The following is an 18,734-nucleotide window of genomic DNA, read 5'->3' as shown; positions in this document are numbered from 1 at the left end:
CCTGTGCCAAAATTTGAAACTATTATTATTGTTTATTAAATATATAATTGTGATATATCAACTATATATCATTGATATATGTTGCATATCTTATTACTGATTTGGATGATATTCTTAAACGAGGTTATGCTTTCAGAGTAATGTAACAAGATATCTATGTTTATGACAACTTTTTCTTATCTAAACTTCTTGCTATCTTTTTTCTGTATTAAGAAGCAAACAGTAAAATAAATTGATGTTTATAAATAACTGAAGGAAATCAGTGAATAATGCCCTTGATATTTCTTTTGTTCCAGAGAGACCAGAAAATCCATTTATGATTTACCACCATCATTTTCAAAACGTCTTCCAAATCTGTTTGTCAAAGAAGGTGCTTCTGTTAGGTTTGAATGCAGAGCTATTGGTATACCTGATGTTGAAGTGTTCTGGTAAACTATACTTTTGCTTTTTCTTGATATGCTACAATGTTTAATAAAATATTTGAAAGGTTTTCTTTTCTCTGGTTAATGCACATTTTTAATTTACTATTTGCATTTTACTAAAACATTAGATACAAATTTCAGAGGAAGAACTGTGACAAAGATATTTCTTTGGTATTTATCAATATCAGAATAGAAAATAACTGGTAATGTATTGGGATATGCAATCAGAAGCTAGATTATATAGGAGTTGCTTTTAAGTATTTGATCCAACCTTACTCTAAGTGAACTTAAACGCTGAGAAGTGGTGTTGTCCAATAACAATTGTTATGTAATAATTGACTATGCAAAGTTTTAGTACACCAAGGAAATCATGCAGGTGCCTATTTCAACGTACAGTTAAACACAATTCAAGATAAGTCTTCACTATATAATGAAATATGAAGATCAAGAAAATAACTTTTTATCTAAAAGTATTATAATAACTCTCCCTCTCTCTCTCTCTCTCTCTCTCTCTCTCTCTCTCTCTCTCTCTCTCTCTCTCTCTCTCTCTCTCTCTCTCTCTCTCTCTCTATCTATATATATATATATATATATATATATATATATATATGAATTTGCATGATACCAAGCTCACATTCATGAGGTAGTGAGTTCAATTCCCAGACCGGGCTGTGTGCTGTGTTCTTGAGCAAGACACTTTATTTCATATTTTCCCAGTTCACTGTAGAAATGACTTTTGATGTCATTGGTGCCAAGCTGTATCAGCCTTTGCTTTTTTCCTTAGATAACATTGCTGGCATGGAGAGGGGCAGCTGGTGTGCATGAGTGACTGCTGATCTTTCATAAACAACCTTTCCTGGACTTGTGCCTTGGAGGGGAACTTTCTAGGTGCAATCCCATGGTCATTCATGACTGAAGGGGGTCTTTACTCTTTATATATATATATATACACATATATATATACTGTATATTTCCGCTTTTAAGATGACCTTTAAATCCTAAAATTTACACTAAAAATTTGGGGTCATCTTATACCACTATTCTAAAAATTGAATTTTAAGTGATTTTATAAGTAAGCTAATCTCAGCCTACATGTGATAATCACAGACATGTGTAAACAGATTAACAAAATAAAAAAAAAATCATAATATAGTTAGTAAAAACATTTTTACTTTATATATCATTGGCAAATCTTCATAATAAATAGCCTATTCAAGAGATAATTCTATATCATTGAAATCAACTTTTATCTATGTGAGCTTGGCTGAGAAAATGTAAACATCAAGTTATGGTTGCACTTGCAGTAGCCTTTATCTTTTGCTAACCTTTCAAAAAATTTAATGGTGATGTATAACTGTAGTAATAACACTTAGAATAACATATTTATATTTTTCATAAAATATCTATTATCATTTGATGGTAAATAATACAATTTGGATTACACACAACCTGTATTTTTCAATAAAATTATTTTACAGTAGTTGCATTTAAAACATAAGACATGATATTTTTTTTTTCATTTCCTATCAAGATAAATAATATTAATAAAACATCAAACCTTCTCATTCCATAATTTCACACAACTCTCGCCTGTCCACCCTTTCTCATGTAAATGAACAAAAATGCCAGGCAGAAGATATATTTTGGGCTTTGTTTTACATTTAAAAATAACCATGTGTTTTAATTTTGTAACGTCAACCATGCAGGATAATACCACCATAAACTTCGTTTTCTCATATCCTGTGCTTTTGACATGCACTGTTTTTACTCCTTTCAAATCTACTATTTTTTTACCCAGCATGTCAAAGTTTAATGGAGTTTCATTCATATTTTCGCTGTGAGACAATGGAAACTGATGCCTTTTTCTCAGCTGCACGATGAACTGGTGAAAACTAGTTACTTTGTGATCAAGATCTCTTGGGAGTTTGGGGACAATTTTTGTTTTCTCCCTTATTACCAGATATTTTTCTGTTCATAAAACGATTGCACCAGCCTTTTAGGCAAAATGTATAGGAAAAAAATGATATAGAATCGTTTTAGTTTTTATTGGTAAATGTTAGGATATATACAATCACCAGTCCTCAGCTGGTTTCACCAGTCCTCAGTTGGTTTCACCAGTCCTCAGTCAAATCGTCCAACCATGCTAGTATGGAAAGCAGATGTTAAACGACGACGATGATGATGATGATGATGATATTGGTATGCATTCTGTGAATATGCCCTGGAAGAAGAAAAAGTGGAAAAATCAGTATTTGCAAGAGATCAGCTGATGAAATGTAAACCAAACAATGGTTCCATTTTAGGTGACTGTGTATGAAAAAGCATGATATATAAATGGATTTGTTATTTTGTTTATTTTAATTTCTAAGGATATAGTAAGTGAAAAAGACATTTGTAATCACATCATCTTTACATGACCAATATTTCTAAAGATACCTGTTGTTGCAAAAGTTAGCCTGTACACAGATGGTCTTGTAATTTAGCAGATAGGAGATGAATTCATGAAATTTTTTACAAATTCTGATCTTGTCTTATCTAAAGGTCATCTTATACATGGAAATATATGGTATATATATATATATATATATATATATATATATATATATATATATATATATATATATAATGTATGTATGTATATACGAATGAATGATAATTCTATACTAATAAACCTGGTAACAGGCATTGCTTTCAAGATAAAAAATAAATATATTGCAATTTTAAAAAAAATATTTGATATATTTCACAGGACAAAAGATGGATATCCTCTTCAACCAGATCCACGCTTTAAGTTAGCTGAATTTGAAGGCAACTGCTATTTGAGCATAGAGAATGTCCAACCTACTGATCTTGGAATGTATGCATGTGTTATCACAAACAGAGCAGGGAGAGCTATTACATCTGGAAGTTTGAATTTTGAAAGTAAGCTTTTTATTAAATAAATCATATGCATAAAATTTATTGATTAAACAATTACATTTTGAAAATAAGTTTAGCATGTAATAAATATATGTTTGTGTCACATACAGAGATAAATACATACAGATCCGCATATTTAATGATACCCATACCTGCATCTATTTATACATGTGCACATGCATGCATACACAAACAGACAGATGGACCAACTGATTGTGGATGTTACCAGCATTATAAGAAGTTGTCCAAAAATGTTATCATGGCATTACCTGCTGATGAGATGTGATATCATGGCTAGAATATTATACAACAAAATCCATAAGGACATTAATCCTGAGGATGCAAATATTAGAAGCTGCTGTGATGTGAAAGACATAATCACACACATTATGAAAGGATACTTTTATCAAGATTTTCATAAAATATAAACAAAATGGGCTAAACATAATGATCTGGGATATATAAAAGAAGGTGCACAATACTGAAATGTATAATAGTTGAAATGTCAATAGTCAACTATGCACAGTTGTTCAAATGGCATGGTTTTCTTGATTAAATCACAGATGCATTTCTCAGATGCACATCTTGGGTGATGATTGTCAAGAGGCTCAAAGTACAGGATCTGTGTGGGTATTTTCATGTCTAGCATCCTTTTTACACGTCTCAACTATTGGAGTTAATTGTTTAATTCTTATGGTTTTTATTTTTGCCAGTACTTCATCCATTGATCATAGTTCAAAGTAAGTCTCAAGTTTGCTTATGAAACCTCTCAAGTGGGTGTATTTGATGTTGATATACTACCGATGTTTCACAATCATAGAGTAGTATAAAGATTACAACTGACTGACACACCATGATTTTTTTTGTTTTAGCTTTTGAATATGTTCATGCTTATGTAAGTCATGGTGTGATAAGATTTCAAGTTTTCTGTAAGCTGCTCATAATTGGTTGGTGATATCATCGTCAAAGGAGCAGGATAGGTGAAGGATGTAGATAATTGTTTGAAGATATCTTATTTCCTCTCCAGGTGGAGTCATGCATTCATACTTACATTCTTGTCCATGCTCATGCATCAAAACACACACACACATATACATGTGCACACATCACATCACATATTTATATATTTGTACTTAATGCATACATTTATGTATGAATTAATATACAATGTAAATGAGCATATATAAATTATGGAAAAGATGAAATAAAAGATATCATTTATCCTTTTATAGTGCCAGAGGAAATGCCTGCTAGAAAGAAATATGATGGAAAACCCACCATTATACCAGATATACCTGTAGATAAAAGATATGATGATTACCCTGATAGTAAGTATGCGATTATCTATTGGTTATAAAAGAGTTCTGTAAATGGCAACTATTTTCCTTGTCAGATAAGTCTGAGATCAAGCTGAGATATGTGATTGGAATTTTTTAATTTTATAAGCATTACTAATATAATTTCCCATTTTCTTTCCCATAAATTATGCATTAACTATAACCAACAAATCTGGCTATAGTTAAGACATTGGTGAGAAGTTGACTTCTTATGCAACATGTTCATAGCATAGGCTTCTCTCTTGCACACTACACCTAATTCTATTTATACTGAGTTTTTCTCTCAGTCCACTTGTTTTCCCTCATTCTTACTTACATAACACATCCAGAGAATCATGCTCGACTTACTGCTAACAAGTCTTTCATAAAATCTGCCCTCTACTCAGTGGGAAAGAGGGAGAGATAGATTCCTTTTGTTGTCCGTGGAGGCAATAGCATCCTGAACTTTTTCCACACATTCTTACTCTAAGTACTATTGTTTTGGAACACCTATTTTCACTGCTAATTAGGTCACTTGGATAATAGGAATTGCTGACTACTACAGAGAATCTTTAAGTTTTTGAAAGAATCCCTTTAATGCAGGGGTCAGCGAACCAAGGTAAATTTCCCCAAGTAGGGTAAAAGTAAAATTCTTGGGGGTAATGAGAACTCATTAGACAAGTAATATTATATAAAAAAACATGTTCCTTGTTACGACAGAAATTTTTCTTCTGGCATGAGGAGATATTCAAAAAGTTGCAACCTTTTGCAACAACCTACCTTTGCAAATAAGGATTTTCCACTCTAATGAACATAAAAGCAAAGCAGAGAAATTGATTGGACCCTGAAGACTATCCAAATTGCTCTGGCATCAAAATGTCCCAATTTTGATGAAATGGTAACAAGATTGAGACAACATCATTTCTCCCAAGCCTAAAGTGAAAAAGTTTCTAGAAAAATCCTTTTGTTTCATAATGAGGATATTAATTTATTTTATTGCATTTGTTTTATACATTTTATATTCATAATTGTATTCTCTATATAAGTAGATTCAATAAACCTTTTGAATTTAAAGAATCTATGATTTTCTTCCTTTCAAATTAAGGGGCTAATGTCAGCATAAATAAATACATTTTGGAGTAATTGGTTAAAAAAGTTCCCCAACCCCTGCTTTAATGGGTGCATCTACTGTGCATTTACTACATATGAAGACCACATGCCTCTACTACATATGAAGACCATTTTTGTCAATCTGTATGTATTTCTAGTGTATACCCATAGTTTGCATTGGATACTCAGTCTAAAATTTCTGCTTATATCACCTTTTGGTCCATTGATCCTGGAAAATTACTTCCACTTATTTGACAAATTCAGCTGAGAACTCTGCTGCTTGTATATATGAGTTCTCCAAAATCAGCCAGTCAAGAATTCCTCTGTTATTGATTAAAGAATTATATAAACAGGTGGAGTCTGAGGTATCAGTTTTAATATTTCAGTTTATTTTTTTTTTTGTCTTTAAGAAAAGTACAATATGAAATTGAATTTTGTATTATAAAATCTGGTAACATTGTAATATTGTATAACCTTTTAATTCTTTTGTGAAAGTTTCTGGATGCTATGCAAGTCGTCCAACTATGTCTGATATCAAACCAACTTCTGCAAGGCTTTCGTGGGTTCCAGCTGTGTCAGCTGATATTCCTTCTAAAGTCGGTCCAATTACATATAGCATTGAGAATAGAGAATTACCCCACAGAACATGGAAGCCATTTGCATCTGGAATTAAGGGAAATGATCACTTTCTTGATAATCTGAACCCTGATACTGAATATATGTTCCGTATTAAAGCTGAAAATAGGAATTTTACCTCAGAACCAACAGCACCTGTGATGCTGCCAAGACGAACTGGTAAGTCAAAGTAGAAATCATATTTGAATTACAAACATATTTTCATAACTTGTTCCAATTATAAGTTCCCTTTTTAGGCATAAGATTAATTTCTATGAAACAAGGGCTGCTCTTCATTGAATAGACAACATCACACTATTGGTTTGTTATAAGAAAAAAAGAAGTGACTGAAGCAGAATTTAAACTTAGATTACAAAAGTACAAAATAACTACTGCAAAGCATTTGTTTGACTTCATTTTTTTCTGTTAGTAATGTATATGATTATTATTATGACTAGTGAGGAAAATGGGGAGCATTCACTGGTTGCAGTATTCCTATTAATAAACTCACAGGTGTGTGTGTGTGTGTGTGTGTGTGTGTGTGTGTGTGTGTGTGTGTGTGTGTGTGTGTGTGAGGAAGCCTCTTAGTAACTAACCTCACTTCTTTCTCAACTTCAGCCTCACAGACCTTTGTATACCCCTAGTTTGTAAATCCATCTCTGATTATGACAAACAGAAGTTGAATACACAATTAATTAGAAATTGAATTAGAAATTTAAATATAAAGATGATTATTTAAAATGTTTAAATGTATGACTTTATGTTTGAAAAATATCTTTAATTTCAAACAAAAAGTAATTTTATATTTTATATAATTTTCCACATTTTCCATGTGCATAATTTAAGATCATAATGCTTGTGATTAAATTCAGGTTATTTAAATTGTGACTTTGAAGTCTTAAATATTTATGGAATTAAAATGTTAAATCTTTTCAGTTATGCCATCGTTTCCTTTGACAACACCGCTAATCACAGATCTCAGTGAAGAATCAACGAGGTTAGCTTGGAGACCTATGCAACTTACTCCTGAAAGTAGCAAAAGAAGGCATACACCACATACCTATAGGTTGGAAATTGCTGAGCTTCCAAGTAAAGACTGGATACCTTTGGCAAGTGACATACCTGATACTAGTCATTATATTCATGGCTTAAATCCAGAAAAAGACTACATGATTCGAGTGAGAGCAGAAATTGATCATGGTGTTCTAAGTGAACCTACATATCCAATTACTTTAAGAAGAGCTAAAGGTAAAAACTCAATTTTTTAAATTGAAACAATTTTCATTTATTGAGCATTCTTAAAACAGTTATACTTTACTAGATTTAATTTCATTGCTTGGCTATTTATAAATAAATTTTTGGTTGTCTCATGTCCATTTTAAATGTGTAAGTAATCTTTAGATAGCTAAATATTCTATTATCCTTTTCACATATCTCTAAAAGTATTTTGTTCTATTTTGTTTAATACAAGACTTACTTGTGAACTCTATATTTTCAACATTATCCCCTAAGGGCATGAATACTATCAGTTTAAAATGAATAGTGCAACAAATTAAAACTTTTGAAACATAAACCTTGCTGATTAAAGTTTACTAATTTTAAAAAAGGTACAATGTAATTAGTTCAAATAAGATACAAAATGATGTAAGAAATCATTGTTTCAGATTAGAAACATTTTTATAATGTTATATATTATTATTAAGAAAGGGTGATTTTTTCACTTGTTATTTATTGATATATTCTATGTCTTCAGGAATATCCATTGAGTGGGAGAAATATCCAGGTAATGTAATCAAAATGATTAAAAACCATTGATATATTTTAAGCATGTGACATGTCTGAGTGATTTTATACAAAAATATTTTGAATATATTTATAGTGCATTTTTGTACATAAAGCAGCTTTTATATATATGTGGATGTATTTGGTTTTGAAATGGCTTCAAAATAATTTTGTTGGTAATATAAAAGTATTTTAATTAGCTTAACATACTGCTAGATATGCATATGTGAATCTAGGGATCTATGTGTGACTATAGTCATGCTCTTTGCAAATATATGTCAAAAAATTTGAGCAGGTATTTATGAAAATTCTAAGTTGCCTGTGTACAATAGCATATCTAATATACTAAACAAGAGAGAACATACATATCTAGAAGTGTGTGTGTATATATATATATATATATATATATATATAGCAAATAAGAAAATGGAAAGGATATAAAATCGACAGATATCAGCCAATAAACATTCCAGTATATCTATTTATTCAAATGTATTGGATGAATGCACACACATGTATGAGTGGTACAGATTAGCAAGTGGAAAAAGCTGGTAACTGCATAAACAAGCGTATGAATTCATATAAGCATATAGAAACAAATGAGCAATTAAGCAAATGAGCAAATTGGCAAAAAACTAAATGGGTGTGCAGATACTAGTTCCTTATGACTATTTTTGGCAAGAGGCAACGAAATCTTCCAGGTTATCTCCACCCCTTCAGTGTTATGCAGGATGAGAAGACAAAGCTTGGTTAGTGGATGTACCCCTAGGCTTCTTCAGAGGGTCTAAGTGGTTTTATGTTGAAGCATCCATGTACTTGAACAGTAGTAACAAAGAATGGCAAAGAAGAAAGTGAGGAAAAGAAGTTGAAGGCCATTTGAACGTTTTCAAAGAAGAAACACCTGGTTGTGTTTATGGTGTCACACCAAAGGCAGGAGAACTGTATTATTTAAGAATTTTATTGCATGGAGTTCTAAATAGTATTTTTTCCTTCCTGCCACACATTGACATTTTTGAACTTGGAGTGGTTGTGACTGAACAGGTTACGACTGGTTCATCTTGTATATATGCAATAACTCATATGAATTCACTATTTTTTCATTCTTTTAATCATTGAAATATACAAATAGCACATATTTACTTGTTCATATACCTCCCCATCCTCCTCCTCCTCCTCAATGTTCTCCACCACTACCACCACCATTATTTTAGTAACCACTTTCCATGCTGATATGGGCTGGACAGTTTATTGGAGAACCAAGTTTTGCACCTGTTTCTTAGCTTTGGCATGGTTTCTACAGTTGGATGTCCTTTACGGAATGTACTGAGTGCTTTTTTCTGTAGCACCAGCTTACTTCATTCTTTCTTCTTATATGTATTTTTTTTCATTTTTTAAAGATTTCAAATAGTCATCTGCCTTGCATGAACTATGTCTCTAGTGGTTTGTCTCTTCACTTGCTCTCCTTCTTTTAAATTTAATACATATTCAACATTCTTTCAATTATGGCAGTTTTTCTGCTATTACTACAGTAATAAAATAATACCTGCAGAATTTTTAAATTCCTTATCCTTATCAGTGTCATAGAATATTGACTATTTATTTTTATTTCTTTCGATATGAAAATGGATTTTCTGAAAATTTTAAACATTTTATTACTATATAACATTTACTAAAGCTTTTTAATCAGTCATGAATATGAGATATACAAAGGTAAACAGATAATTGATAATAAAAATGTGAAATACATCAATTTAGACTTACCTCTAAGGTAATAGTTTGCAGCTTCAAAATTATATATTCTGATTTATTTGTATTTATCTTTAAAACTCTTTTTTCTATTTATATTACATACTTTATTGAGTTTCTCTCTGCATTGCAATTACTATTTCAGTATATCCTGGTATACCAGTTGATCGTCCTTACATTGAAAACCTTGACCCAACATCAGTTCGTCTTCGATGGAATCGGCTGCACATACCAAGTTTCAGAGCAACAGATGATGAGCTAACATATATTCTTGAAATACAACAAGTTCCTGATTATAAGTGGCGTGAATATGCATCCAAAATACCAGACACGTCTTACGTTGTCAAAGGGCTGGAGCCAAATAAAGATTATAGATTCCGAGTGAGAGCATATTCTCCACTGGGAGTTACTGAACCATCACCACCTGTAACATTACACAGAACTATGGGTAAATTTTCATCCAGCAGAAGGCAAAATGCTCTTGTGCTCTTTTTAGTTGATATATTCTTCTTTTGCTTATTTATTTGTTATTTTCTTTTTACTTGGTATTTAGAATAACATGTAAAAACCTACTTTTACCAACAAATACATCTTGTCTAATAATTGGTAGAATGTTCATGAGAATGAATGTATAATAGGTTTTATCAAATATAATTTGTGACTTTCATATTATATTGATATCAATAATACTAATATCAATGATTTTTATGCAAAATTGATGATCAAGCAAAAAATAATTATCTATTTCACCTTTAAGATTCTTTACACAATTGTATATTTTATTGCCATCACAATGATTACTTTTCATAATTTTAACAATTATTGATAACAGGATTTTCAATTTTGATGGTAAACAATAGAATTACATACATATATAATACTGTTTGTATGGATTGAACTTATTTTCAGCAAAAGGTAAAAGCCCAATTGATCATCTGGATATTGAACAATATGAACCAAGCACTGTAAATCTCAGATGGAGCAGAACAGATATACCTGGCTATGGTGATGGTGATGGATCACTTTTATTTATGATTGAATCACAACAGCCTCCTCATCCAGACTGGCATCCAGTTGTCAGTGGTGTACCAACAACAAGTTACCATATAGGTGATATTACTCCAGCTCGAGATTACAACTTCCGAGTTAGAGCTTTAAGTGAATATGGATTGAGCCCCCCTTCAAGAACAGTTGCTTTAAGTAGGTTTGCATGTAAGTAGTCTAAATTAAAATTACCTTTAAAATTTAACAATTTTCCAAATTTTCATGGTCCCTAAATATATTTTTATCAAAAATTTTGTTTTCTCCATCATTGATCTCCATTTAACATCTATTCCTCTCAATTTATGGATAATATAAATTTGCTCACTTTTATTGAAAAATCTCTAGAATATAGGTAATTTTAGGATTAGCATATCCAAACCAAATAAAAATCTCCAAGAAACAATGTTAACATTATTGGCAGGACTACAGAATAATGATAAGTTTAATAAACTAACATGAAAAAGTGAATAAAACAATTCATCCAAATGTCTTAATGTACAAACCTATTCATCATAACACCAGTTAAAAAATCTTTATAGATTTTAAAAGCAAAAATGATTGTAATCTTTAGAAGTAAAGATATGTTGAATTATAAAATATTGGACTGATAAAGAAATTTATAAACACTTTAGTAAATTTTTTTCAGTTAAACCCTAACCCTAACCCTAATTATTTCTTAAATTTATAACAATTACTTTTTATTACTTTTGCAACTGATTATTGTTCTGGAAAAAATTTTCCAATGTCATTATTGTTACTCTGATTTATTTGGACTAAGTGACAGTAACTATGTACAATAAATATTTTACCGTTGTCTTTAACATCATTGAGCCACTGAAAGAGCCTCTTTGCAGTCATTTGATCTGCTAGAAATAGCAGCTAAATCACTTTGAACTCATACCTTTCATTCTAAAACATGAAGGACACATATTTGCCAAGTAATTCTAAATATAAAAATATACAAAACAAAAAAAAATAGTGATTAGGAACAACTTTGATCATAGGTCTATTTAAAAGGATTAACTGGGAGGATAAACAATGATTATCACCTATATTGAAAATACTGATGATAGTAGTTGTAGTAATTGCTTCTAATTTAGGCAGAGGGCCAACAATGTTGAGGAGAGAGGGTTAGTTGATTACATTGACCCAAGTAGTTGGCAGTACTTATTTTATCGACCCTGGAGGGATGAGAAGCAAAGCTGACTTTGACAAGATTTGGGCACAGAATATAGAAAGCTTGGAGAAATGCTGAAAGCATTATTACTGGTGCATTTCAGGTGACAAAATGCTTAGTGACATTTTGTTTGTCTGTATATTTTGAGTTCAAATTCCACTGAGATTGACTTTGCTTTTATCCTTTCAGGGTTAATAAAATAAGTATCAGTCAAGTACTGGAGTCGATGTAATTAACTTCCCCTCCCCTCAAAAACTGCTAGCCCTGCACCAAAATTTGAAACCATTATTGCTCATGCATTATTATAAACATTAAGACTATGAGTTGACAGAATCATATGCATGTCAGGTGGAATGCTTAGTGATATTTTATCTGTTTTTACATTCTGCATTAAAATGCTGCTGAGATTGACTTTGTCTTTCATCTTTTCAGGGGTCAATCAATTAAGCACCATTTGAGCATAAGGGTCAGTGTAATCAACTAGCTTCCTCCCAAAATTTCAGGCCTTGTGCCTATAGTAGAAAGGATTATTACGGATCACCTAATCATTCTGCTAATCTACTTTCCTAATACCACCACTACTACTACTAATAATAAATTTTTTTTCAAATAACTACTTTATTTTTTTTCATGTATCATTTATTTGGTTGCTTCTAAATTAAACACAAAGCTAGCAATTTGTTGGGAGGCAGTACATTGAGTAAATCAACATCACCACTTAACTGATACTTTAATTTCATCAACTCCAGAGGTTGACCTTGGTAGGATTTGAAACCAAAATGTAAATTTCATAACTAAATACTGTAAGACATTTTGTATGATGCTCTAATGATTCAGCCAACTCAACACTCTTATTTCTTTAATTCATAATCATCTCTTACATCAAAACATTGTTGGGAAGTTGATGGGATCAACTCTAGAATTTGATCTGTTCTCATGTTATCACCTCTACCTGGATTTGAATTTAGGACTCAGGAAGACATAAATGGATAATTCTTTAATGCTTACACTTAATTTTAGCTAAGCAGATAGACTAATATATATTTCATAAGGGCATAAAATAGTGGTTGTAGCAGAGTTTGAATTCGTTTTACTGCAGGTTATACACAGTCATAAATTTAGATAAAATTATCATTAACAAGATAATGTTTGAAATACAATGTAGGTTAAGTTTTTATTGAACTCATTCAATCCTGAAATGAGACCTAATAGTCTATGGAATTATTAAGTTCAATAGATTTTGTATGGACTGAGTTTGAAATCTTTTTCTATTATTGGACTTAGACAAACTGTCATTTTCTATGATTTGAAAATAAAGTTCAATACATTATATAAATCCATTAATTTTTATAACATATACTGAATTGATACCATTTCTTTTTTGCAAGACTTTTATTTTTTTATTTATTCTTATTTTAGCTCCTATCAGGCCACCAATCCATAATTTAGAAATCTATGAAGAACTTCCTGATGTGTTGTTAAGATGGAATCTAATTAAAAAGCCAGTACATGAAGTGGAGTATCCAGTGATTGATTATATTATTGAACAACAAGACATACCAGGATATCATTGGCATGAGATAGCCAGAGGAGTAACTGGAACAAGTTACAGAATCAAAAATTTGTCACCAAATCATGATTACTTTTTCAGGATTCGTGCAAATACAAAAGGAGGTTTGAGTGATCCAACCCCACCTATTGGCTTATATAGAACACCAAGTAAGTAATTGTGGGTTTTATTTATTACTTGTATGTTTGTAGTTTTCATCAGAATAAGTCTTGAGGAAAGTAACTTTCATTAAGATATATCCATTTCAATTCTATCCTTTGTTCAAATATATTACTTATGCTTAAATGAATAAATACTGAATTAAAATCAGAATCAGGCAGCACCAAAGTCAGCCTTTCAAACAAAATATTCTTATGCTCCACTTGTATGACAACTCAACAACAAATAAAATGAATATAAGTAAGTAAAATATGAGATGTATAGATATATTAGATTCCAGATAATTTTTTGTTCTTGTTCAATTAAAAAAATATTTGATAAGATTATAAGTATATGTACTCTACAATTAATTCATGCTCCAATTACTTTGCAGTGCCACCAAAACTTTCCCGAACAGATGTTATCCTTTCACCTTTTGGGAATGATTCTGTTAACCTATCTTGGAAGCCAGCTGAGGTTCCAGCCTATCAACACCTCCGTTCTCCAATTACATATAGCATATTTATGCAAGAATATCCAAGTATGGAATGGATGCCAGTGGCAAATAGAATAACTCAGCTCAACTATAGGGTGATTGGCTTAAAGCCTGACCGAGATTATCGATTCAGGATTCAAGCTCAAACTGACAGTGGTATCAGTGAACCTACATTCCCTGTCCTTTTACAAAGAAGACCTGGTATGACAATTTTAAATATGATTTCCAGTTAACATTATAACTCAGTGTATAGTTAGGATTTTCTGTAGCATATACAATATGTTAATGATCATACAGAAAAGATAGGCTTATAATAATTAAGATATGAAAATGAAAGTTTTTAAACACATTTTATCAAAACTATTTGAAGACTAATTTTATGAAAATTGCACTAAAAGCTTTCAGCTTTCAGAATATAAGTACTGAATTAATTACATTTTTTTGAAAGTACCATTATTTAATTCTAAAAACAAAAAGTGAATGAATTTTTGTGGATCAAATTATATTGTAATATAATGTAAAATTTAATGCTTACAAACATTAGTCATTGATTCTTTATAATACAATTCTGATCAAACAATTTCTAATGTGATTCATACATTATATTGGAAATAAATTTTTGAGCTAAAAAGTAAAGACTTAAGAGTTACATGATAAAAATAAGTAGAAGGAGGAAAACTAATTATCATATAATCTTTAGAAAGCTTGTTGCCCAAGTAACCTAAGGCTACTAACAGCTCATGCCAAATTAATAAATTGCAAATCATTCTTCTCACTAAGAAATAGCTTCATGAAAATTAACTGTAAATTAAGATAAAAATGCAGCATTATTAAATCTGATAAATAAAATAACTGTTTAAAGTCAATTTAATGAAGATGCTCTAGGATGTAATATATTTTCTGTTTTCAGTTCCTCAAATGGATTTGTATGAACCACATATCTCTGACATTCACCCAACATCTATAAAACTGTCCTGGAAAGAGGGCAGATTACCACGTGGTTATTCAAAGAGCCTCAATCAATTACTGTACATCATTGAAATTCAAGAACCTCCTTCTGAATTATGGCACCCTCTGGCTCGGGATATAAGTACTCTAAGTTACCAGGTATCAAGTCTTTTACCAGATCGAGACTATTTGTTCCGTGTTAGAGCTTACATAGGATCAGATCTGAGTGAGCCAACACTTCCTGTGTATTTGGCTAGACGTGCAGGTATGTTCAAACTATTTTCACTAATTGTTACAGGTTATCGAAATTTAATGAAATAATCACATATTTCTATTCAATTTCTGCTGTTATTTCTCACCACTATTAATTTTAGCATTATTAATTGCATACTCAATTACATTTCATGGATTATGCTTTCTTGCATTCCACTTTTTTTTTCAGTCCACATGATAATTATGTTTTCTATATGACTTTACTGTCTACAACTACACACACACACACATACACAAATACACATAAACACACACATAAGCACACTCACATATGCTCAGACATTCACATACACACCCTTTTCTCATTTCCCTCACATTGACTGAAACTGCATGCAACCTAAACACTTCCTGCTGAATGTACATCTTTACCTTGAATGAGGATATGAAGTAGGAACTTAGGAACTACTCTTGCAACAGTAAAGCTTCTACTTTTTTACTGAAGAACAAATTATAATTAAGAACTATCTTAAAAATTAACAACAAAAGAATTCAAATTTTTATGGAAACCACACATTACTAGAACTAAGTTTGCCTTTCAAAAACCAGCATATTTTAACTCTGAATAGCTACTGACCCTATATAAATAATCTACAACCACTGTTTTGCTCACGCAGCACATTCTTCTAGAAATATCTTGTTTTGATATTAATAATACATGACAATAAGGTCGATGAAATACTTATATTGCAAATTGGCTGAAAAAATATGGATGCAATTTTATATGACAAAAAAGAATTAAGTATTTTTGTAAACAATACATGGCTCATATGACATCATCAGAAAAGAAAAAAAATATATGCCTATTTAACATTAAATTTGGGAATTTTGTTAGTAGGATCATACTGTCCTAAACTTGTAAATTGATATCAAATGTTTATCTATCTCTCTCTCTCTCTCTCTCTCTCTCTCTCTCTCTCACACACACATACACAAATGCATCCATTTATAGTAACAGTTACAAATATCTTCCAAGATGTAATGAAACATATAAAGATTCTTTAATATCTACCATGTTTTACAGGACCTCCACGGATGACTAAAGACATACCCTATGTTGTTGATATCACTTCTGATTCAGTATCATTAGCTTGGAGATCAGCTGAAATACCCTCTAGAATTGTTGATTATTCACCAGTTTCCTACAGGATTGAGTTACAAGAAGTACCTTTTGGCCACTGGATTACTGTTGCTAAAGGTATACCAACAACATCTTTCAAGTTGGATAATCTACATCCAAATAAAGAATATGCTATCCGTATTAGAGCTGAAAATGAATTTGGTATCAGTGAACCAACTGGTGCATTAATCCTTAGAAAAAGAGCAGGTATGATATCAAATACTGATTTATTTTAAAATAATTAAAATTCCAGAATTGAGGCAATCTGGTCATATAATTTAGTTTTTATTTCATTTTCTAATCTAAAATTTATACTGCATGAAATATTAAAATCTTTAAAAGATCTTATTATAATAATAATCTAGCATTATTTTTATTTCACTTTTTAATAATGAAACATTCTATCTCAACAGTTGTTCTTATAGGGTCACATCAAAAGAAATTTGAGAATCTCTTAATCTGTTTGGATAAAGTTGATATAAAAGCAAATTCATTATAAATGTAAAATTTTAAATTATTAAAATAAATCATATTTACAACTGTAGATTCAAAGATACATTTTTTTGTATAATTATGATGAATATTTTAATTTAGTTGTGTGTATGTATGCATATATGTGTGTGTATATATATATATATATATATATATATATATATATATATATATATAAAAGAGCGATATTATTCCTAAAGATAATAATGTTAGTGGCTGCAAGCATAAAAGCTGTATAGGCAAAATTAATAATATATAAGACACATAAATATATGTATATACACTAAGATACTACATAAGCACTTGCTTCACTAAAAATAGAAGTCAAAATACTTTTAAATCACAGAAAAGTCACTAAATTAATATAGGTATGATAGGAAAAAATTTTAGTGTACAAGAGTAGTGTCTTACCTCTGCCAAGGATGCAGGAGTAATGTCAGTTAATTTGATATCATGATTTCGAATTTAGCACCAAAGGCACCTGATTTTCTTCAGTCAGATCTGCAAGGGACAGCTACTAGAATTCATTACTACCATGCCTGTAAATTCGTTTGAGTGGTTGAACACCATTGAAACAAATGAACCATGTGAAATTATTTATAAATATAAAAGAACGATATTATTCCTAAAAATAATAACGTTAGTGGGGATGAGCATAGAAGCTGTTTTGGCAAAATTAATGATATATAAGATATATAGATATATTTATATTTACTAGGGTACTACATAAGCACCTGCTTCACTAAAAATAGAGGTCAAAATACTTCTAAGCCACAGAAAAATCACTAAATTAATACAGGTGTGATAAGAAAAATTTTAGTGGACAAGAGTAGCATCTTACCTCTGCCAAGGATGCAGGAGGAATGTCAGTTAATTTGATATCATTATTTCAAATTTAGTGCCAAAGGCATCTGATTCTCTTCAGTCAAATCTGCAAGGGGTAGATATATATATATGATTAACAAAATAAGAGCAGAGAGAAAAGAGCTGTTTGTTAATTGCTGTCAGCAAATAGAATCTCTCCTCTCATTTTTCTTATCTTTTAATTGCTATATACTCTTCCCCATTGTGATTCCTGGATTATGAGAATGTCAGTGAAGCTACACCTTAGCCACAACCACTGTTTTCCTTGATAGCTGCACACCAGCTTACTGTGAGCTCCTCTGATTGATTCTTTGAATAACTATTCCTGTTTATATATATATGTATATATATATATATATATATATATATATATATATATATATATATATATATAAATTATAATAATGTTATATTGATCTTCTATTTTAGTTCCACCTTGTATGCATCATGAAGAACCACTCATATCTGATGTTCAGCCTGGATCCCTTCGCCTATCATGGCGTGTTGCAGTCCTGCCATCATATTTAAGAGACAAGATACCCATAACTTATAGTATTTATGTTCAAGATTCTCCATCATCCAAATGGAGGCCACTTGTTACTAAAATCCCACACACGTCATACTACTTAACAGGATTACGCACTGACAAAGATTACATCTTTCGAATTCAAGCTGAGACACCATTTGCTGTCAGTGAACCATCGA

At 30.9% G+C, this 18,734-nt stretch overlaps 1 protein-coding gene across 1 annotated transcript in view; it reads left to right on the top strand.

Moving 5' to 3' along the window:
- LOC106869541 (uncharacterized) overlaps positions 1 to 18,734 on the top strand; it is a 502,813-nt gene that overhangs the window by 473,418 nt on the left and 10,661 nt on the right. The window contains exons 349-361 of the mRNA XM_089360195.1: positions 297 to 428; positions 3,172 to 3,344; positions 4,574 to 4,669; positions 6,263 to 6,562; positions 7,319 to 7,630; positions 8,136 to 8,165; positions 10,056 to 10,358; positions 10,820 to 11,122; positions 13,551 to 13,850; positions 14,234 to 14,536; positions 15,246 to 15,548; positions 16,578 to 16,880; positions 18,459 to 18,734. The exon at positions 18,459 to 18,734 is cut by the window's right edge and continues 27 nt beyond it. Of these exons, the coding sequence (XP_089216321.1) occupies positions 297 to 428; positions 3,172 to 3,344; positions 4,574 to 4,669; positions 6,263 to 6,562; positions 7,319 to 7,630; positions 8,136 to 8,165; positions 10,056 to 10,358; positions 10,820 to 11,122; positions 13,551 to 13,850; positions 14,234 to 14,536; positions 15,246 to 15,548; positions 16,578 to 16,880; positions 18,459 to 18,734 (3,134 nt within the window). The remainder of the gene's footprint in view (positions 1 to 296; positions 429 to 3,171; positions 3,345 to 4,573; positions 4,670 to 6,262; positions 6,563 to 7,318; positions 7,631 to 8,135; positions 8,166 to 10,055; positions 10,359 to 10,819; positions 11,123 to 13,550; positions 13,851 to 14,233; positions 14,537 to 15,245; positions 15,549 to 16,577; positions 16,881 to 18,458) is intronic.

Source organism: Octopus bimaculoides, chromosome 1 (assembly GCF_046866305.1).
Source record: "Octopus bimaculoides isolate indiv1 chromosome 1, ASM4686630v1, whole genome shotgun sequence".
Classification (NCBI taxonomy): Eukaryota; Metazoa; Mollusca; class Cephalopoda; order Octopoda; family Octopodidae; genus Octopus; species Octopus bimaculoides.
This window is presented reverse-complemented; position numbering and strand designations above follow the sequence as displayed.